This window comes from Chinchilla lanigera, unplaced genomic scaffold, assembly GCF_000276665.1.
Source record: "Chinchilla lanigera isolate Chin_1 unplaced genomic scaffold, ChiLan1.0 scaffold00003, whole genome shotgun sequence".
Classification (NCBI taxonomy): Eukaryota; Metazoa; Chordata; class Mammalia; order Rodentia; family Chinchillidae; genus Chinchilla; species Chinchilla lanigera.
In genome coordinates this window covers 11,264,449-11,289,348 of record NW_004955404.1, presented here as the reverse complement: position 1 = coordinate 11,289,348, position 24,900 = coordinate 11,264,449, and the positions used below count along the sequence as shown (strand labels likewise).

Here is a 24,900-nt window from a genome sequence, read left to right as displayed (position 1 = left end):
CCTGGGCAGTGTTGATCTGGGGAATTAGCTCTTGCACTGCCCGGGGAGGCTTCCCGAGGCACCATGCAGGCCTTTACCAAACTATTTTATCTAAAATAGTATTAAGATTCATTGCCCCCTACACTCTGTGTCATGATAGTTCTCAATTGAACAGCGGCGCCCGGCCTGAAGGCCGGTGTGCCACAGCGCTCTCGGCTGCATGGCTCCCCATGCTCTGGGGGCCCTCCCTCCAGGGGCCTACGAGGCAGGGAGCGAGCTGCCGGTTGGAAGACCGGCGCTCCCCGCCCTTCCCCACAGTTATATCTTAAAAAGAGATCTGATCTTGTTTCTTTACACCTGAGGACATTCCCATGGCTGGCTTCTGCTCTTTTATGAAGTTTAACTAGTTAGTGAGGCCTGTTGTTCCTGCACATGAGCTTGCAACTTGCAGCATGGCAAACTTCTGCCAAGCAAGCAGGAGAGCTGCAAGGCCCCTTTGGATATCTGTACTGTGAATTCCTACCCCAACCAGAGTGCACCTTCCCTGCCTTCGTGCTTACAGATAACGTTGTGCTTGCAAGTCAGGCAGAACACTGAGCACTTAGGAGTGTGACTACTCACCTAATTGTGCACTCTGCTCGATGCTTTTGAAAGATCAGAATCTAGCTCTTTCTTATAGCTCCCTCAGCATGGCATAGTAAAAAGAGTGTTCTTTAATACCAAAGAGATCTGACTGTGATTGAAGTTCTAGTCTGCCACATGGTAGTTATTTCTTTTTTTTTTTATTGGTGTCTTTTTAAAACTTTACAAAATTCTTATGAGTACATGTTTGAAGTGTATAATGATTATATCCATTGTGGGCAGTTGGTACATGTACATAAAGCATCTTAATTCTCTTCACCTCCCGCTCTCCTACCTCTCCTTCCTCCTATGCCTAGAGCTAGATGTTTCAGTTCATCTTTTCTGTAGTGATAGAAAAATCACAATGTTAGAAGACATGCAAGGAGGGGAGGCAGCTTTTCTTGTTTCACTCAGGCATTGGACATCGGACATTGTCTGTGGAATGATTACAGAAGGAGCTGCTAGCCATTTTTGTTAAGGCATCAGTGATGTTGGAAGCCCTGTGCCTTTGGAATCTAAGCGGCGTGCAGTCACTTAGCCTGGAGACTGTTTAATGTGAAAGGTGACATGGGCTTTTAACACTGCAGGGATTTCAGTGGCCAGAGCGTCTTTGTAGGGGATGGGTTGAATGTGTCCTGCTTTAAAGGGTCTGTAAACCATCACCAGAAGGTTGATGAAGCTACTTGATCTGGGATTTCATACTTGTTGTAAAGAACAAGTAGCATTGTTGATCCAAATTAGGGTTTTCTCAACTGTGACACTTTCGAAGATTTGTCTGCTGAGTTCTTTCTGGACTGGATCTGTGCACTGCGGGGTATTCAGGGCCATCCCCGTCTTCTACCCAGTAGATACCTGTAGCCCTTCCTTGGCTGGGAGAACTAACAGTTTCTCCAGATATTGCTAAATGAGGCGTGGAGGGCACAGTTGGCCCTGCTGATGGGCCCCAGTGTGCGTGGCACGGGTGGTAAGCAGAGCCTTGGGAGGAGGTGGCCCACACGATTGAGGAGCTCGTGACCCGTGACGCTTGTTGAGATCTCTTGACTAGGTAGAATATTTGTAGTAGTTGACTGAAATAGCTTTGGTCAAGGCTATTAGTAAAAATTTGTTTCAAAGAAGTTTGACATCTGTTTTCATTTCTGCTTTTGTAAGTTGCTTTGCTGCTCAATTCCTTTATTTTAGCTATGTTCCTCTTGGGACTTAAAATATTTGAGTATGTCAGAGTTTCCAGTCCAGTTGGAAATGGGCTTTGTTCTAACAGGAGCAAAATATGAATAACTAGTAGGATAGAATGATGGGCAGTTTAATGCTGGTGAGTCAGACTCGGTTGCTAACAAAGTAGACCATGTAATAAGAAAGGAATTAGATGTCTGGTTATATTAAAGATTCACTTCCTGTTCTTATTTGTCGTTGGAAAGTTGCACTTTATGAAAGATTTTAGATGCAGATCATTGTATTATTCTAAGAAAAATTTCAACATACTAGCCATGTGTATGATTACATAGCAAAATACACAACATAAAACAATCTTATACTTATCTCGGGGTTGAGGTTTTTTGCATATGTTGTATATTGGGTTCTGAAATACCTCTGTGCTTCTGTTACCTGAGGTTAAAGGAAAAAGGCTTTACCCATTCTGGGAACACAGGCGGGGCTGCCTGGGCTGGACTGTTGATGTAACCGAGTGAACCTCGCTGATTGGGCAGAAAGAGAACGTGTTAATACAGTAGCTCCAAGAATATTTGGCTGGGCAGAGAAGCAATTCTGGGTGTCAAAGCCAGAATCAACACTTGAAATTTTTCTCTTGCCTAAAATTACATTTTTATTTGCTTAATATTTAACAGTGACTGACAGGACATACACCGAGATTCTGAGGTCTGTCTGATCTGTGTTATTGTCAGCTGTCATCCCAGTGTCTAGAACAATGCCTGTCTCATTTTTTTAGATACTAAATAAATATTTGTTTTATGAAGGAATAACCAGACCAAAGATGTTTGTCTGTCACTGACAACATGGAGAAAAACTGTAGAGTAATATGAAATATTAAGGTTATTCCATTGGAGACTTTTTAGGGGGAGAATTTACCCTTGCTTATAAGAAGTCTTTGTAGGTACCTATTGAATAGCCCTCTGGTACCCTAGAGCCTTGTCTGCGTGTTTTTCTGATGTAAATGAATAACCAGAACAGCCTCACAGGGCGCAGACACTTTACTGCTGTGTTCTCCATGGGAAAGCAGAGGTACTAAGGACCTGCCATGCCACTAGTTTGTGGCTGTTTAAGTGGCAAGTGTGGGTGGAAATTTGTGCACATTCCTCTCCAGGCAACGTGCCTGATGCTGCTTTCTTTTTTAAGGTAAAAAATCTAATTAGTGGTTATCTATTCACTATACTAGAAAGTAATTTCAGTATGTAAACTTGTCAAACTGACACTTGCTATGTGTATTTTAACTTAACCTTTATACAGATATTTGTAAAAGCATATATTTGTATCTAAAAATAACCTTTATGATTATGTTCAAATTTTGCTACTGTGATGAGCAACATGAAGTAAACTAACACTGCAAAAAAAATTTCCGACTGGAAGAGTGTCGTGTAGAATGAGAGCTAAGGAAGTGCTAACTAAAGGGCACTCCAGTCATTTAGCCATTATTTCTCTTTAATTCAGTGAATGGATGCAGCTCTTCAGTAGCTCCTAAATATGTACCACTTATACTTCAGAAATTCTTAAAATTAGTGCAGACTTTTTAAAAAGTTGTCAAAGTAGGACAAAGAATTCCCTTATATTCTATACCTGGATGTCCCAATTATTAACATTCTCTACATTTGGCTTATCATTCTATTATATATACGTGACTTTTTTTCTTCATTATTTGAGATCAAGTTGTAGATATAATGTCCCTTTTACTCCTAGGCACATCAGTCTGTTTTTATTCATCTTTGGCAGTTTGTCTGTAATGTATTTTATAGCAAAAAGGAAAAGGAAAATCCTGGTCTGTGGACTAGGAAAATCCAGTCATACTGCATTTAGTAATATGTCTCTTCTTCTCCTTCTCCTCTTCTTCCTCCTCCTCTTCCTCCTCATCCTCCTTCTCCTTCTTCTCCTCCTCCTTCCCCTCCCCCTCCCCCTCCCCGTCTCCCCCTCGGCCTCCTCCTTCCTGTGCCCCTCCTCCTCCTCCTCTTAGGTACCAGCAATTGAATTCACAACCTTATGCAGGCACTGTGCCACTGAGCTATATCCCAGGCCCTGTCCCTTTCCTCTTTAATCAGAATATTCTTTTGTCTGTTGTGGTCTTGATATACTGAAGAGGATAAATCAGTTACTTTGCAGAAAATGGTGTGTGATAACGTTAAAGTTTTTGAAGGTAAAGCAATAATTAAGTTGTAGTTTCCATATTTCTCTTGGTACAACATTTTAATGCATTATATTATGAAACTATCTATCACACAAGCAGAGAGAATAATAAAATGCAGGTTATTACCCAGATTCAAAACTTAATACTTTTGCCACCGTTCCTTCTGTGTTACCCAGCATTTGTGACTGAAGTATTTTGAAGCAATTTCCAGACATCATAATATTTTATTTCATATTTCAGTAAGCTCTTAAAAAATGACATTTCTTGTTTTAATCAGATTTTATTGGTACATTGTAGATATACTTAATGGTCATATTCATCATAGAGAATTTGTGCCTGTACGTGAAATAACTTGATTTTTTTCCATTCCACTCCCCTCCAAGCCCTCCTCCCCTCTCCATTTATAAAAGCTTTGTTTCCATGTAACATTTCTTCAATAACCATAGTATTACTTTATTTATAATTCCCAAATATTATGTACTAGTAAAAGTGTATTCAAATTTCTTGTAGAAGGATGGCGAGCCTTTTAGAGACTGAGTACCCAAACAGCAACCCCAAACCCACTTTTTATCACAAAGTGCTGACACTGCAATTAAACTTGAATACTGAGGTTTCAGGTTAGAGAAAAACAATGTTACCTGACGCTGGGCTGCTGCGGTGACGGCTCGCGTGCTGACAGAGCTCTGTGTACCTGCTGTGGCACGCATGCTGCAGGTTCGTCACTGCTCTAGTGCCTTGGAAATGCTTTTACATTTTTTTTTTGTTTTGTTTTTGTTTTTTTATTTTAAAGAGTAAAAGAAGGACAACATAGCAACAGGGGGATTCACCGAATTACAGACAAAGTGGTAGGACATTATCAATGTACCTTTGGTTTTATATTTGTTTGCGATGACTCCTAAGCTGCTCCTCCCCCGTGACACTCCCTCTTCCCTTTTGCTGCAGTATTCTCATGCTTCGTTAAAATGGGGTGACCGAGATCCTAGGTTGGCTTGCTCAGTATCTGCCCTGGCTTCCTCCTTGTGCAGCTCCCCATGAAGCAGAGGTGGGAAAGCGCAGCGCTCTGTTGCTTCACCCCTGCGTCTACAGCCCCGGACGTGTTCTGCGCATGCTCCGTCGCAAGAACTTGTGTGGCGGGGGAGATGAGCATGGACAGAGCCGGGAGCACATGCGATGCTCGTTTTGATGGAGGGTTCTGCAGACCAAATCAGGCCAGCGGTCGCAGGGCTGACATCCTTCTCTCCCCACTCAGCAGCAGCGGTGACTCTGGAGCTCAGTGTTGCTGCCAGAACTGATTTCTCAGCCTCCTTGACGGAGGGCCCAGGAAGCAGTCTTGGTGGACGAGTGTTCGTGTGCTGACCCAGGAGTCCGTCCCTGGGCACAGCGGATCTGCTCTTCGAGTCCTTTCGGCAACTTTATAAGTGCCTAAGTCTGTGCACAGAATCTTTCTCCACCCAGAGTAGCTTGAGCAGCTTCTGTTAGCTATTTCTGGATTCTGGCTGTCAGAACTGGTAATCAAAAGAAAATAACCTTTACATGTCACTTCACATGTGTGTATTCAGAACAGTGTACCAGATCTGAAACAACAGTTTGAACTGGGGCATAGTTTTTCGTTGTGAGCCTTTGCGTCAGGAGATAAAGTTCCTCATAGAGCACTGTGTGGGGCTGGGAATTTAGCTCAGTGGCACAGCGCCTGCCTGGCAAGCGCGAGGGCCTGAGTTCGATTCCCGGTACCGGAAACCCCCCACTCCCACCCTCAAAAAAGAGCACTGTGTGTGTGTGTGTGTGTGTGTGTGTGTGTGTGTGTGTATGAATGCTGCTGATCTCTTCATGTGCATCCACCTCTCACTAGGACTTCTTGGAGGTCTATTGCAATTCCCCTCCCCTGTGAGGCCAGTGTGTGCTGGACTTAGAGATTAAGGCTGTTACAGTTAACTGTGATTCAAGGCAGACCAGTAACCTGTCTCCCCCTCTAACTTCTTTCTAATCTCCTAGAATTTCTACTTCCTCCTCTGCTGTAATGAGAGTATGGAAATGTGTTCAAGACCATACCATGTTTTAAATATTATAGAAAATATCAAGCATATACAAATGCAGAAAGAATAGCACAGTGACTACCTTCTTAGCATTTGGTTCATCATATAAACTTTAAATTTGACAACCCTAAAAAGAGACTTCACCCCATGTTTCCTTTCACTGTCTGCTTTTTGAACTCTGCATGGGCCAGGCCTACTGTACCCCTTGTCCCCACGCCTGCCTCGGACCTCCCAGGCTCTCTCTGGATTCCCACAGAGACCCAAGCACATGGGGACAGGACAGTCAGGTAACAGTGTTTTACGTGGAGCCTGGAAAAGACTGTTGAGACGAGAAACAAGGACTGCTTGGATTTCTTATCATGTGACTGTCAGGTATGTGGCTTTCATGTCTTCTTCACAGCTATTGTTAAGGCAAAACCAGTAACATTCAACTTGATGACCTTTTCCTTGCCCTTGCTCCACTGATGGAAAAAATATAGGCAGTCATATCAGAAATGGCTCTGGCCATTGCTTGTATTGCTGTTTTGAATTATAATACATGATAGGCCAGTGTGTAATAATATAGTGTGCATTTATCTTTTTAAACCCTAATACAGACAGTAGTCCTAATGTTTTCACCGTGTTTAAAGAAAATCAGATGTTTCACCGTAGGACTTAAGGGGAAGATTGTTGAACTGCTGCCCCCAACCAGTAAGAACACATTAAAATGTTGCTTTTTTTAGAGGAAGATTCAAAGATTTTGCAGCCTCCGTGTGGTTTCGCTCTGACACACTCTTTTCTTCTCAAAACCTGCATGGGAAAAGTCATTCTTACATGATACAGAAACCAAATAAATGTTCTCACGCTCTAAAAGAGGGAAAAAAGCCTATTGAAAAGTACTTGAGTTCTTTTACTAGGTCCCATGTGGGGCAGAAATTAAGGTAGCTCTCGCTTGTGTCTGTCTTCTTGCAGCTTAGTTGAGTGCACAAGACACCTAAAAAGCATTGTTACCATGGAGAAGCAACACAGTAAGTGTGGCAGCAGAGAGAGAGAGAAAGCCCTGCAGTGTTTGAAGAAGATAAACTGTTGAAACAAAAATTAACCATGTTTCGTATTTCTCATATATGGTACCTTCTTATATAGTGTCTTCTTTCTAACAAGTAGTGTGGCAGAGATTTCTGTAAGTTTGAATATGCGTTATCAGAGATAAATAAGAGTAAGTAGTCATGTGTTACTTTCTCAAGTGGAAGGAAGTGGAAAAGCTTGTGGCACTGCTCTTGTGCTGTCAGCAGAAAATGAAAACATATCCTGAAATATCATTCCATTTTCCAATTTAACATGTTTTCTGTGATAATCTGTTGCTGCCTAACAAATTATGGAATGCAATAATATAAACCTCCCTTCTGCTAGATTTTAATAATGTGAAACATATAGCTAATATATGCTGACCCGTAGTCAGTATGTTTTCAGGTATTGTCTGTGTTCAAGGGGATCAGAGGTATGCAGAGTAGAAAGCGGTAAAAGTCAGTTTCTCAGAGGCTGGGGATTTAGCTCAGTGGCACAGCACCTGCCTGGCAAGCGCAAGATCGTGAGTTCGATTCCCGGTACTGAAAGAAAAACAGAACAAAGTCAATGTCTCGACCCCATTGGAGTTTATGTTTTAGTTGAAGGATACAAGAAAAATGCAGGGGAAAGAGAATAGGTATATGGTGGCTGGCAGAGCCTCCGTATTACCTAACGTTTGTTTCACTGTCGAGAAGCCTGAGTTCTAAAAGACTTAAAGGATGGATTGAGTGGGATGAATGTGGTTCGGCCTCAGGCCTCCAGGCTAGCATGGCATTTCCTTCTTTTTCTGTGAGGTAACACACTTCCAAGTTCAAGCTATGTGGTACAGCTGTAAAGGCCAAGTAAAGTGAAGGGGGGAAAATGGGGGCTTAAGTCATCAAGAATGAAAAGGGACGTACAGTTTGGAGTGAAGCATGGACAGTAAGTGCAGGGAGCAGAATGATCCAACCAGTGAGAACCAGACACGGGGTGTATCTTGGGAGAGAGACAGACCCAGCCTGGCTGGCTGGAAAGGCACGTAGGGAAACGGCTTGAAGGACTTGGCCGTATGGGAGAGGAACTTGGGATTGGTGTGGTGGGCCATGTGGAACTCTCGTCAGTCCTTGAGCATGAAATGATCCAATGAAAGTGCAATTAAGAGAGCAGTTTGTTTGTTCACTGGGAAAATTGGATGGTATCTGAATTTTTCTTTTCTTACACCCATGCATAGGTGTTTTGTTTTGTTTTTTGTTTCCAAGGAGATTAAACACTATGTTAATCAGAATAAGCTAGCTTATGTGGTAGCACAAATTTAGCCTGAATCCCAGCGGCTGAGTATATCCATGTGTTTCTACTTTGTGCTCCTTGTTCAACACAAGTAGATGGACCCTTGGGGTGGTTCTGGTCTTACTTGTTCAGGGACCCAGCCTAGCAAACGTGCCACCATTGAGAAGATCACTGCTCTCCACCACTTTAGCGTGGAAATAATATGCCCCATCCTAACTTGTTGGCGGGAAGTAGTCACACAAATGCCAGGTGTGGGGGGATATAATTCTGCTTGTTTAGGAGAGAAAATGTAGTGACTGAGAGTGCAGACCCAGAGCTGGAGCCAGACTGCCAGAGTTTGATGAGCCTCACAGAACTACTGTGAAGCTTAAATGAACTTATCTGTCTAAAGTGCTTACAGCGCCACGGGGTATAATTGTTGGCAAGTATTACGGTTGTGATATTAAAGTGCTGGCTTTCTGGACAGCATCCTCAAGGAAGCCTGAAGTTTCTGACTCTAGTTGAGAGACCCAGAGGGGAGGAGTTGGTCGTAGTTTACATATGTGAAGGCCAACTTCCCACTGAATGATGGTGTTGGGCAAAGAAAAGACAAGCAAGAAAGTGGCAGAGGAGAGACCCGCAAGGATTTGTTCACCCACTAACTCCGTAAGTGGCAGGAGGAGGAGAAGGCAGTGTAGTGAGGATGACGGTGGTGTTTGCAGAGAAGTTAGGGGACCCTTGGGGAAGGGAGCTGAGGTTCAGATGTGGCCAGAGGGAGAGGTCCAAGGCTCAAGAGGCCACAGGAAATGGAGGCATGGGGCGCGGGCAGTCAGAGGAAACTAAGCAGCTCTGGTGAGCATGTTTCAGTAAATCCCCTGTGGCATGGGACTGCTCTGAGTCAGGCTGCAGACTAGGCCAGAAGGTTCTGGGTTAAATCTCACCTCTCCTGTGGCCTTCGTGTCTGGTTTCCTGATCTGTATGGTGGGGATCATGAGAATTCAACTACTTAGCTGTGATTAAGCAAGATAACACCAGCACAGGATTCGGAACGTGGTGTGTGGTATAGAATAGATAATGCTCTTCCCTACTTCATTAAGGCTTTTTAGGCATAGAAACATGGGCTTTTCTTCCGCACAGTAGGCAAGGATGAGGTAAGAGGCAAGGATGAGGTAAGAGGTAGTCTTCCCTGGATTCAGAGAATGGCCTTGACCCACAGCACTCTAATCCACCTATCTTTCATTTCTCATTGTTCATCTGATAGCTAAAGAGCAAATGTTTTTAAGCTTTTCAGAGAGTAACAAGTCGCAGTGAGCTGAGAAGGAACCAAAATAGACATTTTGAGGGCTAATTTAAGAGCAGTGCTTCCCCTTTCAAATTTTCATGCTACCTTTTACTGAATGTCAAGAGCTTCTTGAAATATAAAATCTTTTCCAAGCCAGAATTTCTGTATCTAGTTTTGTCATTGACTTGTTGATTAATCAGCTATGTTGTTAATACATCTAATTTAAATTTCAGGGTCTTCTAGGGCAGGTATTTGTATAACTGCCTTCAGGTATACGTGTGCTGTAGCATTTATGGCATTTCTTTTCATTTCATTGAGAAATAAGAACTTTGCGGGTATTTCAGTAGGACTTTAGAATATTACTAGGAGTGGTTCACAAATGTGCTGTTCAGTTAAATAACTATTTGAGATCTTTCTGTAGAACAGGCACTGGACCAGGTTCTGTGTACAAGACAGATGAGGTCCTCATCTTCCTGGGGCTCATAGCCTAGCCCAGATTATAATCTATCAATTGTTGATTTATTGGCCCTATTTAAGAATTGTGTAGTCAGCCGGTATAAAATAACACCATTCATGCGATTCAGATCTGTCTTCTTTATGGTGAGAATACAGTTAGGACCGCTTTGCTGACGCTGTCTCTAACTGGCCAGCTGCCTTTTCCGGACTTAGTGTGGGTGGTCCCGTCTGCTCATTCTGTTCACAGAGCTGTGGAAGTGAAGACATTATATAATGTGTGGACTATTTTGTAAGTTTTTGACCTCTTCCAATATATCGGATTCTAACATTTGACATTCACTATTCTATGCTATCACTGAATAGTCAGGGCACTTAGTGGATTTAAACGAATAGTTAAAAGGCTTTAAAAAATAACCAAATGATCTTTTTTAGAAATAAAAATGGGATCATCAAAGAGAATATGGTTAGCTGCCATAATATCTGTCTGCTTTCTCAGAGGTGGGGTTCTAGCTCACTGGTATTACTTAAACTTGTTAATATACCACCAGATCCATGATGAAAATCTTACAGGATTGTGGTTCTCGAGCAGTGTGTTTGTACACGATCACCATCTTCGTTCTGTCACAGGGTACAAAGTCATCTAGCACTGCCCCTGTGTTCCAAGTTTACCTACTGGTGCCAGGAACGTGCCAGAAATACAAGTGAAGCCCAGGCTCACCAGTAGGCCGTGAGGGCCCCTGGAGAAGCTCGGAAAGTGAGGAAACTGTGTTTCCAGCTTTCCCTTCATATCCCTCACCACGGTTTCTGTGGAGAGGTGTGACTCAAATGACTATGAGTACCTCCGGCATGAACTGTGGTGTTCACCCTGCCTTCCTGTTCTCTTGCACAGGCGATAGGCGGAGTAAGGGAAAGGCGCACAGATCCCGCCTTCTCTGTGCAGTCTCACCTGCTTCCCTAAGCTGTTACAAAGACCAGGTCTGTTTCCCTCAGTGGCCATAAGGCCGGGAGGCTCTCTGTGAAATGTAATGCAATGTATATCTGAACTGTACTCAGTGAAGTGTTGCATCAATCACTAAGATTTATTTCCTTGAGGGATAAAAAATGAGCAAGTAAGAATTTAAGTATTTCCAGGGTCTAAAAGCCCAAGAAAAAGTTAAGTGATGACTCATGATTCAGCATTTTGTTTCTTTACCTTCCATCATCAAAATTAGTTTCATGGCCAACTGAGATACTGTATTGGGGAAATTTGAGGGGCTGAGTAACACAAATTTGAGCTGGCAGATGGACTGACAGTACTTGGAAAGGTCACAGTACTTACTCATATTCAGGTATTCATTTGAGCAAGTATGTACTATTGGAAAGAATCCTGAGAAGTCTGTTTATAGTTTGCATTTTACTTCCTGTCTTTCTCAAGCAGGTAACAACTGTGCTTTCTACTGCTTCCCAACTCCCACCCAGACCTTTCTTATAACCCAAGCTGCAGAAACACAGACACGAGGTCCTAGCAACCTGGGGAAAAAAAAGAAATGATCCCTTAGCGACCCCAGGAAAACTAAGCGTATGTGCATATTTTTTTACTCCCAAGAAGAATTTGACAAGTGGACTTCCTAGTGGATACTGCCAGGCAAAGTTCTGGTCCTGTTGCTGGCCTTTAAGTCCTAGGCTGGCTTGTCTGAGGGGACAAACGTGATGCTTTCATTGCCACAGTCTTCACCAACATTTACAGTGTTATTATAATCTCCCTTGCCAACTTTATTCCCCTGTAACTGCTGCTGTTAGTGGTGAACATTGAGGGACATACTCATACCTTTGTGGCATCCTACTCTTTATTCCAAAAGTGTTTAGTGAAACAGTTATGACTCAGAACAAAACAAAACAAAGCAAAATGTTACCGAAGGGTAAAATCTAAAATAGAAAGGATAACGGATTTAAGAAATACATTACAAAAAATACTGTACAATATTAACATTTTTACATGGGCAGTGTACAATCTAATCAGTCTTTTCTCCTTTGCCAAACTATTGGTAGGAAATGATTGAGTTTTTATTAGCATAAACCTTTCCTTTTATATTGTGTTATTAAGAGAGCTTCCTAGCTAGACATGGCCGTACATCACTGTAATCGCAGCATTCAGGGAGGCTGAGGCAGGAGGATCATTCAACTTGGGTGACACAGCGAGATTCTGACTCAGAATTTGAAAAAAAATAAAAAAGGTTGGGGATGTAGCTCGGTGCAAGGCCCTGGATTCAGTCACCAATGCCACTAAAAAAGAAAGAAAGAAAAAGCTTCCCTGTTGATATATTATTTATGAATCAGAACTTGTTTTATGTTTGCTTGAGCTGATACATCTATCAGTTTACTTCCACACTGACCGTGGGAAATAGTGCCTGGTGAAAAGAACTGAAAGGAATCCCAGTCAGACGCTGAATGATCATTTTGCCTTAGAAGTCCTGCAGAGCTGGTCATGCAGTTTGCTTTAGGTCCAACATAGTCCTTTTTACCTTCCATTTGAAGTCTTGGAGTGTATCATCATCTGTGACTCTGTCATCTCACGGGAGTTTTCCTCAGGGGCTGACCTCACAGCACTGGAAAGCGATACACTGACTTGACGTTTCAACATCTTCATGACCTTCCTCTTGTACCCTTTACATGCAAAGAAATATATGAAAGGGTCCATGCAGCAGTTAAAGTTCATCAGGCATACTGTAAAGTGCAGGGACACCTGAAATGAATGTTTTTGGCTGCATTCTAGAACATCATGAAAGTGAAGCTTCTTAATCATGTGTTGAATAATTGCAACGTGGTAAGGTGTGAAACAGAGAACGAATACAACAATTATAAAAATAATTGTGTTGAGAGCCTTTTTGTTTACACCTGATTTCTCACTTAGAGGGTTTTGTTTGGCAGTTCTAAAGAGCTTGCAGCAGATCTGAGAGTAGCAGATGAGAATGATGACGAGCGGAAGCACATATCCTATGAAACACGCAGCAAGCAGAATCCAGGGAAGGGACTCCGTGTTTTCAAAGTTGGGGTATTCCATGCATGTAGTCCTCTCCGTCTCCCTCTTAGACATGGGGTTGATGAGCAGTGGGAGTGTCTGAGCAAATACCAGGATCCAGACAAATATGCAAACCCCTTTTGCGTATTCGACTCGTTTCATCTTGTTGTAGCGTAGGGGATGCACCACAGCAAAAAAGCGGTCAATGCTCAGGCAGGTCATGAAGTTCACGCCCGCGTATGTGTTGATGTAGAACACAAGCGCAGTTATCCTGCACAAGGCGTCGCCCAGCTTCCAGTCAAAGCCCAGCGCGTAGTAGGCTATCCGGGTAGGCAAAGCAGTGGTGAAAAGGATGTCAGAAATCACCAAATTTGTTGAGTAAAGGGTGGTAGAGTTGATTTTTTTCCTGTTTTGAACAATGACAACCAAGGCCAACAAGTTCCCCACCAGCCCGATGATGAAGACGAGGCTGTAATGGAGAGGCATGAGTATCCTGGCAGTGGTGTGGTGTGTGTAGAGGTCGCAGCCATTTCCCTGGGGAGTTGGGGAGGGGGCGGTAAAATTGTTCGCCATTTCAAGATCCAGTGGTGGTGGGCAGAGTCTCTAGAAAAAAACAAGAAGGGTCTGTTTAATTAAAAACGTACTCCCACCAGTATAACCAGTCATTTGTGCATCTAGTTCTCAAATTTTCAATATTTACATAGTTTAAAGAAATCTTTGATATATAATGTGGTTATATATGTGATAATACGAAGAAGAGGGAATAAAATTTATTTTATACTCTCATAATTGGTGGCTTTAGTAAAGCTCTGGCAAAGGAAATAGGGCCCTCTAAATAGGGCAAATGCGTTGTTGTGACAAGAGGGAATGTACCAGCTTTTTAGACCGAAATTCCCTTTCCTTTTTCTGAACCACTGTCTGGTTAAGAAGAAAATCAGATTAGAGCACCCCATATTTTAGACAGGCGTTAAGCTTCGCTTTTAAATTGAATTTCAGTTGAACTTTTTTTTTTTTTTCAAATGCGTTATCACTGCCAGGAAATGAAATCAGTCACACACTGATGTAGTGAAATACAAACTTACCACAGTGATCTGATTTGTGTTAACCTAAAAAGTATAAGAAATGAGCTTAGGCCTCGTTAGGAACTGAAAGTTAGGTTTTCTTTTTAGAAAAAGAAGGAGACTGACAACCATGACCAAAACTTCAAAAAAGAATAGAAAGAAGAGAGAAAAACACTGAAGTTACTTCACAGGGAAATTTTTAAAGTACTTGTGAACTAGATCAGCCCGTGAGGGGACGCATGGCTCATATATTGCATGTGGAGGCAAGCATCACATGGGGTTTTGTGTCCTGCTTTAGCTACTGAATATCCTTGTGTCCTTCGCATCTTTGTATTTTTATGTTTAGATTTTATGCAGACATTTGATAGGATTCTACAGTGTTCTCATATGTTCATGGACAATAATGCTATTCCCTTGGTGTAATTTTGGATTATTTCCAACTCTTTTTACAGATAATGTTGAGAGAGTTTTCAGGAAATTGAAAACTTGTACAGTAACGGTCAGCATAGAGTAAACTTAGAGGAAAGCAGGAAGAGCAGAGCAATAAACCCTGTGTGGTTATTTTTAGAAGAAAAATTCTTTGGCTCGTGGGACCCTGCCAAATCTTACATGAAAGTCACCAAAATTAAGGGAAATTTTTAATGTATCTGGTGATGCTGCTGCTATGTTTTAAAGTACTACCCTGACTGAAAGCACCGACTACAGTCCACTTCTCTGCCTGCTGTATTAAATGAACTGGGCCTCTGCCAGCTTCACTCTAACGGCCTCACAGCAAGGACTCACAGGCACTGAGGGCCGTCCGAGGGTGGCTCTGAGGGTGAAGGTGTGGACCATACCCAGTGCTGGTAGGCAGATCCTTCCAGAATGCAGATATGATCTACAGGAAGAGAACGAACATGGACACAGAACAGTTTCTCATCCAAGACCAGACCAGAATGGAAACTGGTGTGGGGGTGGGGGAGGATGATTAGTAGAAGTCACAGAATAAGATGGTAGGGATCCCAACAGATTGATGTTAATTTAAACTTGTCTAATAAAAGACAGAGACTGTCGGTTTGGAAATCCAGCTGTCTGCTGCCTAGAGGAGAATATAATTCAAAACAATTCAAAAAGGTTAGAAATAAAAGCCTGGGAAAACATGTACCAGGCAAATCCTAAGCAATACAAAAGTAGAGTAGTGATCTTAATATCATAAAAAGTAGAATTCAAGGCAAATATCATTAGGAATAAAGACAGTCACTACAAGAGTTAAAAACAACTCAAAGAAAACATTATTCTGAAATATGCATGTACTAGGAAAATCTGACAGAATTGAAAAAAGAAATTGGCAATCCACAGTTATAATGGAAGATCTTACGCATTTCTGTTAGCGTATGCTAGAAAAGAGACTCAAGACTTTGAAGATTTACCCAACATGGTTTAAAAGCTAATCGAATTTGTGCCAAAGGCCTGTGGGCATGTCTGAAACTCCACCAAGTTCTAGATCATGGGACATGTCTCGAACCTTCAGAAAATTACTGAACGGATCATATTGCCTCACTGTGGTATAATTAAATTAGAAAACAACAATAAAAATTAAAAGATAAATTTGAAAACTAAAAAGTATATTCCTAAGGAACTTTTCAGTTAAGGAAGGTGCCTCTATGGGGATTTTGAAATGCTTAGAACTAAATGATAAAAATAATTCCTACTCCAACTGTGCGATGCGGCTAAGGAATTAATCTGGGAGAAGACAGTGTCTTGAGTGCCTTTATTAAAATTGAAACTGGGTAAGTGAAATGTATAACTCAAAAAGCTGGCAAAGAGCTGAGTTTATCCAAAGAAAATAATGAAGACAATTGCTGAAGTTAGTGAAATATAAACTGGAATTATGAGCTGTATATTTTGTGTAGAAAAAAAAGAAGTGGTTCTTAGATAGAAGTCATGGGAATGGCATTGTGGAATAGAAGTGGGGAAAAACTTTATTTGCAGAAGGCTTCCTGTGAGAAGCAGCTGTTCAGTTGCTAAGACTGGCCCCAAGGGAGAAATACAGACCCAGGCAAGGATACCACTGAGGAGTGGGCGTCTAGAACGTCTTCTGTTACTTTTCTAATATCTGAGAAAATGGACTTTTCTAAAAATCTGAACTTAGAAAAGCAGATTCATAGGAAATTACTTTTAAAATAAATGGCAGGATAAACACTCAGTGTGGAGCTGGAGAGTCCTCCGAATGAATAATTCTGATTGCAGAGATTGGGAAGGGCACACGAACGTGAGACTCTGAGGAGGAGATGCCGTTGTCTGACGCCTGTTAGTGACATCTGATGTTTCCCGGCGTGTACTGTAGCATTGGTAGAGCCGGAAATGACAGGGGTTTCAGAACAGTGTAAGTTCAGCAACACTTGACACAGTGTTCATTACAAAAGTGAGTTTGCAAACAACCCAGATGCCTTTCATTAGGAAATGTTAAATATTTTATGGTACAGCCATACCGTGGGATATGTATTATGCCCCTGAAAGTGGCACTATACAAGCCTATTTCTTGACAAGGAAGTTATGTTAAGGAAAACAAATATATAACATTGATTTTTTTGGATGGTACTGGGGATTGAACACAGGGTCTTCTCACTGAGCTATATCCCAGCCTTGTTTTTTTTTTTTTTTTTTAATTGAGACAGGGTCTTCCCGAATTGTTCAGGATGGGCTCAAACTTCCAGTCCTCCTGCCTCAGCTTCCTAGAGTGCCAGGATTATGCAGTAACATGCTCCTTTTACCGGTGAAAGCAAATACACACCACATGCGGAGAAGCGTGTCTAATACCAAACACAGTTGTACAAGTACCTTGAAGACTTTATCCATATAGTCTAAATTTTAATAACGACCATGAATTAACTGAAATGGATAAGTAGATGGATGAATTTTTTAATCTAAGGGAAGAATTTTTTAATTTAGCTCTCTTCACAAAAACCTGGTCATCTGACATACTTTTCAGAGCTCCCTTTCATGCTCTATTTTCACATGTGTGCGTTAACTTACTAGGAGCCTACATTAAGTCCTGTCCTGTAGGGACTCACAGCAGCCTGCACACTCAGGATTGCTTGCTGCTCTTCAAGTGAGGAGCCCAGCGTCCTTACATGCTGAATCCTTTGCAGGAGTGGCTGCTTCACGATGCCCGTGAAGAACTGAGAGTTTGTGGTTTTAAAGTGCATACAACTTGGTCACAATGTGGCGACTCTTCCTAGTTGCCTTAGTTACTTTTCTCGTTGCTAAGACGAAGTACTTGACGCCCAAAGTTAGGGGAGGAAAGGTTTTTCAGCTCACAGTTTGTAGAGGTTTCAGTCCATCATCAGCTGGCTCCAAGGTGGAGTGGCTTCGCAGAGGGCAACAGTTCATGGAGGGCAGAAGGTAGCAAAGCAGCAAGGGGCAGACAAGCCTCTTTCTGTCCCTGATATTGTATCCAATCTACTGGGACCAGAGTGGTGCCAGTCCAGTCAGTGAACCCACCTTCAATCCTAGCACTGCACCATGAATCAGTCACGCACTCTAGATCCAGTCACCCCTGAAAAAGCCCCACCTGTGACCACATGAGGCTTTGGGGGGACATCTGGACACAAGCCACAACACTAGAGGAAGGGAGCCCGTTACAGAAGCACCTTCCCGAGGGAAGCCTGTCCAGGGCCCTCTTATTGAACACTGCTGCGCTGGAACTAGCTGAGGAAAGCGCTCCCAGGATGCAGACAGGAAATGGGATCAGTCAGAAAGGGTCTTAGGTAAGGAAGACTGAAGGAGGCACTGAAATAAGTTCTCTCTGAATATTTAGGAGCCTCCCCAGAACTGATTCCCCAGGGCCACTTAGTTCTTATTTCCTGTGTTAATACAGTACTACAGTTTCAGCCAGTATTATCCCTAGGTTGAGGGGGAAATCCTTTCGTGCCCTTGACTGTCACCTACTCTGTCAACAAATCCCAGTCTGTTAGAGTCTTCCCTCAGAGATCTCACTTTATACCTTCCTTTAGTCACTGTGGAGTGTACTTTCCTGGAACTTGAATTAGCACCATTCTTTTATTAGCACACATTGCTTTTAGGAGTACAGAAACGATCCCTTTCATCTAATGAACAGAAAAGATTGGCAGTGGGGGTGAAGCTAGCTCAGTACTGAAAGTCCCCAAGTTGGGAACTTTCACAGGCGTGCTGTGTAAGACTCGCTTTGTCAGCTTACACATGAACCCGACTCACAAACAGTTCTCCCTTCTTTGCTGTTCCTTCTTGTTCGCACTACTGTCCCACTCTCTCTTTGCATTCCAGTGTGCCTCTAGCAACTTTGGGATTGTAGATTCCCCTTCTAATCATTTTCGAGGTTTACTGTTAGGTCTACTCGTAAATATACTTTAAGTAGCATAAATGTTCTCGTTAGGCAGCAGGTGCGGAGATGTTATTTAGGATGCAGATAGGTAATGAGTTAAGCTTGAAAGTACCGTAACTTGGCATGGCACCGCCTGGGGAAAATTCCACAAAAATGTGCTGAATCTTTTTTTCCTTAACACTAGCATCCAGAGAATTACAGTTTCTTGTAATGCTTTTTGTGGAAAGATGTGTTGGTCCCTAGATTATCCTTGGAGCTCCACACCTTGAGGGGCAGGAACCAAGATGGTGGCTCTTCCCTGAGGACGCAGTAACCGAGCTATAGGAAAGGTGGGCGCTCATTCACACAGCTGGGCTGAGGCGCAGGCCTGCTTGGCCTCCAGAACACCTGTTCCTCCTGAGAACTTACGGCCTAGAGGCCGCCTGTGCCGTTCTCTTACTCTGCTGATAAGCAAAGGAGACAATCCCTGTTTTGTCACTGTAATGGAATATTTCATCCTTTTAACCTTCCTGTTACCCTGACATAGAAAACAATCAATTCCTTTCTCAGCAAAATACCTTCCAAAGTCTTTTTACTTATATTTTTAGAAGTGGACCTGTGCATGCTTTTCTGTAGAAGTTACTTCATTGTCAGTGGAGGTACTAACATTTCTTGAGATATTATCGTCTCTTTTTTTGCATAACCGGACATGTTGACATGAACTAGGTTTTTTCTAGCCACAAAAGGGAAAAAAATAAAAGGCCCCCCAAAGTCTCATTTACTAGTACTTTAAGAAAGTTGTCTAAGTTCTAACATGGTTTGTACTCTGGAAATTTGTACCCTGGGAACCAACTTGAAGGCCTTTGTGATTTTTCAAAGGATATATATGCCTCCTACTGTCCTAACTTACTTGCTTGGATAATTAAAGTGTTTTATTAGATTTTATTCAGGATAGAAACAGAACAAAACCTTCACCATATTGAAATATTTACTTCATGCTGGGATAATAGCTTTGGGTTTTTGCTCAAAGATTCCTAAAATGTTACTGTTACACTCTAAGATTTATCTTAATAATCATGGACACCTTAAATGCTAGGGCACTAATCCAGGCAAGATGGCATATGCCTGTAATCCCAGCACTCTGGGAAGCTGAGACAGGAAGATTGCAGATTCAAGCCCAGCCTGGGCAACTTAGTGACTTAGTGAGACCCTGTCTCAAATAAAAAATAAAAAAGTGCAAAGGCCCTGGATTCCATCCCCAGTTCACAAATTTTAAAAAAGAAAGAAAATGGGCTAAAAGTACTAAGAATTTTGTTAACTTCAGGTTTTTGTAAGGAATAGCTCAAGTGAGATGGTCACTGATCAGAGGTGACTTCTCTGTAAGGTCAGGTCTGGTCATGGTCCATCTCCCTCAGAGAGGGGACCTGACCCAAAGTGGCTGCTTTTAGCAGGAACCAGAGAAGAAGTGCTGGGAACATGCTTTCAAAAGCAGCCAGGGAGTTCCTGAAATGTGGCTGTACGGATATTAATTATAGTTTCATTGTTAAATAGTGAATGGTGTTTGAGCCACTTTCTCTGATTCCTTTTTTTTTTTTTTTTTTTTTTGTCTTTTGGAGATAGAGTCTCACTATGCAGTTCAGGTAGTTCAGACTGGCATGAAAACTGACTTTGTAACCAAGGCTGACCTTGAACTCACAGTGATTCTCCTGCCTCAGCCTCCCAAGTACTGGGACTACAGCCATGTGCCACTGCACCTGACCTCTGATTCCTCTTGATACACTGTCCTTTGGCTATTTTCTTGAGAAAAGGTAATATCAAGGAAAAATTCCTGGACTGAGGAGAAGTAAAATCGGCCTCATGTTAATTGGAGTAACTAGGATAAGGTCTTGCTGAGGAAGTACAGACCAGCACAGTCCTAACCAGGGCAGGAGGAAGGCTTTCTCAAGTCTCTTGAGAACAACACCCTTCATGGGAGAAAAAAGCCATTCATGACTTCTTCTTCCTTTGATCACCTCGTTTTGCAAGTGTTTGTCAAGTATTTGCAAAAGCCTCCCTGCTCAAACAAGGATGCGGGAGTGTGTGCGGTCCAGTGTCACACACACACGGGGACCAGCACTCAGTCAGTGATTGTCTTCACCCTCTTGCTAGTTGTCTAAGCAAACATCCCCTGAGCTGCTGTGTGTGCCACTGGCCTGTGAGTGACAAGGGCAGGTGGAGGACATCATTTCCTGACCGTGGAAGAGGATCCTGAGGCAGCTGCTGCTTCCTGTCACTTCACTGGCAAAATCAGATTGTCCCTTCCAGTGTGCTGCTGATTGACCACTGTAATCGCACGTGACCCGGGAGCCTGGTTAAATAGTGTCTGCACTGTTGGTGACACTGCTGCTGACCCTGGAGAAGTCTGCTTCAGACTGGCTTTCGGGGAGTCTGCAGGTCACTGGCAGCAGAAGGCTTAGGGCAGGGCCCTTGTTCAAGACGAAACCGAGGTCACCAGTCTGCAGTTTCCTCTTGGTGCCCCTGCTGGTGTCCGACCCCAGTGAGCACTCGCTCAGTAAGGACCGAGTGAGCCCATTAAACTGCCCGTCAGAACAGTGGGAGGCGGAAGGTGTCTGCAAGTGGGCAGTCTGGTTAAACACTCACTTGCACATTTGGGGTTTTACATTTTTCAGCTGTTTTCTTTCACCTTTCACTGATTATTCACTCCCTTTGGCTTTTGAGGCTTTAACGCTCCTGACGGTCTGTGGATGTCGTAGCTCCTGCCCGTCTACACCTGCTCACGCTCTTCTCTGCATCCCTAGTTCCTACTTCCCTCTAGATGGCCTTGGAAGCCAGCTGTTTCTGGAAGCTTCCTTGACTTCTCCCCTTCCCTGCACAGCCCCAGGAAGGCAGGCGAGGGTCTTTGCTAGCACCACCCTGTCCGATAGTGTGTGTGTGGTTCAGCCTTCCTCCCCTGAGCCTATGAGGGGACTGTGTGGTGTTCACTTCTTATATCTGCAGCCAGCTGACAAGGGACATTCAGCAAATAGCGCCGGCTGAACCACCAAGTCCGAGCTCTCGTGATTCTCTACTAGTTGACAGTAAGCCCTTGAGGAAGAGTAATGACCCCTACTATTCACACAGGCTGTGTTCATACAGCCATTCATACAGGGCCCTGCCCTGGCTACCACACGTGTAGTCACTCACTGAGCCTCAGACTTCACCAGTTCATTTATAGATGGTGAAACTGAGGCACAGAGCACTAAAGACACAGTTGTTCAGTGTCAGGGTACAAACCCAGGCCATTTGGCTCCAAAAATCACATTTAGTACAATGCATCTTGTCCCTTGTTCTTGTTTTCCAGCATGGTCTGATATTATGGGTAGAAAAAAATCAGAAGGCATCTCAGAACTTTAACACATAACAACTCATTCCTGTCTGAATAAGAGAGAGGGAGGCTTGGAGGGGAGGGAGATATGTGGGTTAAAGTGAAAGACTTCATCAGATTGTAGCATATTTTGAAGTAAGAAAAGGTTTTTAAAATTACTTCAGATTTTGTTCTTTTTAGCAGTATTTTTTTTTGGTACCAAGAATCAAACTCATGATTTCATGCTTGCCAGGCAGGCGATGTGCTCCTGAGCTGTGTCCCAGGCTAGCAGTATTTTAATAACAAAACAATTTAGATGGAAATATCAATCAAGAGAAGATGGTGAATACCTGACTAGCTTTTATGCTATGATTTTATATTTAGAGTTTTTTCTAGGTATTGCAGATATTTAACAAGGTATTTTTTATTCTTCTCCTTGCACTTTCAAAATACTATGAGAATCTCTGAGCTCTGTAGCGTGCAGAGACTTTTCACATGCCTGTCTTACTGTGGGTAAACTTCTTGGGAAGCCGATAGACTGGGGCGTTCCGCACATCCTCAGTGCCTGTGCTGCCGGGAGCCTTTTACTAACTGCAGGGGGCCTCTAGCAGGGCAGCGATTGATCGATCCATTGATCATCTCCCTGGTGAGCTCCTCTGTTAGGTGGGGGCTCTTTTAGATGGGAGCGACCGAAGGATGACTATGTCTCCTACATTTTTATTCTGCAAACCTACCTGCAGTAGATGTCTAGTAAACACCTACAGTTTAGTGCACTCGGGAAAGCCATAGAGTGACCCGAGTTGGTATTTATACCACTGAATGACTGGTTGTGGTGCTAATACACTCTAGGAAGCCGGCCAAAAGCGGCATATAAAAGGAATTCTCACCGCAGTCACCCACGTAACATGAAAGAACGGGAGTGAGATTGCTTTGTGGAGCCAGGGGCTCTTGCAGTTTTAGGTTCAAAAGTACATTCATTCATTCATTTATTATTTATTTATTTAGAGACAGGGTCTCACTATGCAGCTCAGGCTGGCCTGGAACTCACAGCAGTCCTCCAGCCTCAGCCTCCCAAGGGCTGGGATTACAGCATCCACCACCACGCCTACCCTCAAAAGTACAATTAACCCCCAGAGACAAAACATGCTGTGAAATACTAGAAAGCACAGGTAGACGTTTATAAGCACACATAGACTCAGAGTCTTTATGTTAAATATTCCATAAAGTAAAGACCTTCAGATAAATTTGAGGAAAAGAATTTTCACAGAAATGGCAGGGCAAGGAAATTCTGCCTGTTGGATTCATCGTTTGGCAGTTTAATAGACAGAGGCAAGGAGACAAACTGTAGACAGAATGTTCATATTTACTACAAAAGTCATTGTTAGAAGGACTTGACAGAAATATTCTTCATTTCCCAAAAGAAGCAACTGAAGTCAGATGTTAAGCAACTTGCATGAGGTCCCCCAGCTGGTAAATAATGGAGCCCAGGTCTGAGCCCGCTTCCAGAGGCCCTGCTCTTCAACAGCGTATTGCATTCAGAGTGACACCTTACCAAAAATAACAACAGTAACAAAAACCAACACCCATCTTTAGAGGAAGTCTCTTCATGGCTATTGTTTCACCAAGAGTCGCTGTCACCAGCATTCTCAACCTGGATGTAAATCCTGGCAACTCATGACAGAATTCATGGTTTGGTGATTTTTTTTTTTTCTTAAGGCAAGAGGTTGCAGAAAAACTATGGAGCATGTTTATCCTTACTGATCATCACATAAATAAAAACCAGACAACAGAGATTTTTTTTTTTTACTTATCTAATTAATAGTTTATCTTTAGAATTAAAATACCTGAGAGGCAACGAAGCCCAAACTGTTACCCTTTGCTGGTGGGAGGGTAAATTGGTAAAATATTTTAGTAAACAAACAAACAAAAAAATACTATTTTATGTCCAGAGCTTTCTAAAATATGCCCTTTGCTCCAGGAATTCTATTCATGAAATTCTGTCCTGAAAAATAATCTTAAATACAGAGAAGACATGCATACAGATACATGAAGGTATGGTCACATAATAAAATGTGACGGCTTTTATTTTAAACTGTGCTTTATATCATATATAAAATACATCCAAATGCAGAACACTTCCTTTTAAATAAGCTTATTCCTTTCCCTTCATAGTAAAGTATCCTGAAATATTACCTTTCTTGCTGATTTATCCTTGAGTCAGTTTTTTGTCATTGTGAATCCATACCAGAGCACACAAAGTGAGCCCTATTTTTTGGCAGTATTTTAGCATCACCCATTCATTTCTTTCCCCGTGCTTCTTTATAGCTAAGTAAAACTGCCAGCAAGCAGAGAATCTACACTACAATGATAATATAATTTTTCTTAGAAATGTTTATAGTTAATCCTTTTACCTTAAAACGTAGGCTTTTAAAGTTTTCCCTGAATCTGTTGTCAAAGCACAGATTCTAGTACTTACATAGCAGCAACTTGTCCCAGCCTCTGTGAGCAGCAGTTAGTATTTGCCCGGACTGGAGTCAGTTGAGCTTCGCATGTTGCCTTAAGAGACGCTGTGCAGACGCCCTTTTATGGTGTCGCCTTCTTTTCCTGTCGCCCTGTGACTGAGCATAGTAGTGATCGGCTAGCCTCACATGCGTGTGCACTTTAAAAAAAAAATGGGAAGTGAAATTTTTCTGATACTGATTAAAAAAAAAAACACTATCCAAAAGCCCCTTGGAATTTATGAACTGTTGGTGTGTATGGAACTTTATAAAATTTTGTGTAGATTTAAGTAGTATCAAAAAAATCTTTCAAGCAGTAAAGCCTTAAGGAAAGAAAGAATCATAGTATAGCTTCTGATGATTTTATATTGATATTCTGTGTAAACGTATAGGTTTTTTTTTTAAATGCTTTAAAGAAAAAAATGTTAACTTTGGCGATGCTATCTACTTGGAAACTTGGTATCAGGAACAGTTTACCCAGTGTGAAGCTTATCATCTTTTCATGACAAAGATCAGGTTTCTGTGGTGAGTAGAGATGACACTCAGGTGGTGTATAGACCCTGGAGAGGCCACCTGACCCGCTCACTGGCTGCCAGGAGGTGCAATGGCAAAGAGAGTTGAAGGGCGGTACTTAGAAATAAGGTCCAGTTTTTGGGGTCAGAATGAGAGA

General features: G+C 42.5%; 2 protein-coding genes across 2 annotated transcripts in view; one reads left to right on the top strand and one right to left on the bottom strand.

Annotated features, from left to right (window-relative positions):
* Ubac2 (UBA domain containing 2) overlaps nt 1–24,900 on the top strand; it is a 151,399-nt gene that overhangs the window by 68,022 nt on the left and 58,477 nt on the right. The gene's annotated exons all lie outside the window — the stretch shown is intronic.
* On the bottom strand, nt 11,818–24,395 carry Gpr183 (G protein-coupled receptor 183). Its single transcript, XM_005374064.2, has 2 exons — nt 24,209–24,395; nt 11,818–13,610 (listed from the first exon to the last, which is right to left on the bottom strand). The coding sequence occupies exon 2, from the start codon at nt 13,578–13,580 to the stop codon at nt 12,507–12,509; it is 1,074 nt and encodes a 357-aa protein (XP_005374121.1). The 5' UTR covers nt 13,581–13,610; nt 24,209–24,395; the 3' UTR covers nt 11,818–12,506.

What these genes read in the sequence shown, in the direction of transcription:
- Gpr183 (XM_005374064.2), bottom strand. Translation starts at nt 13,580, where the DNA reads ATGGCGAACAATTTTACCGCCCCCTCCCCAACTCCCCAGGGAAATGGC.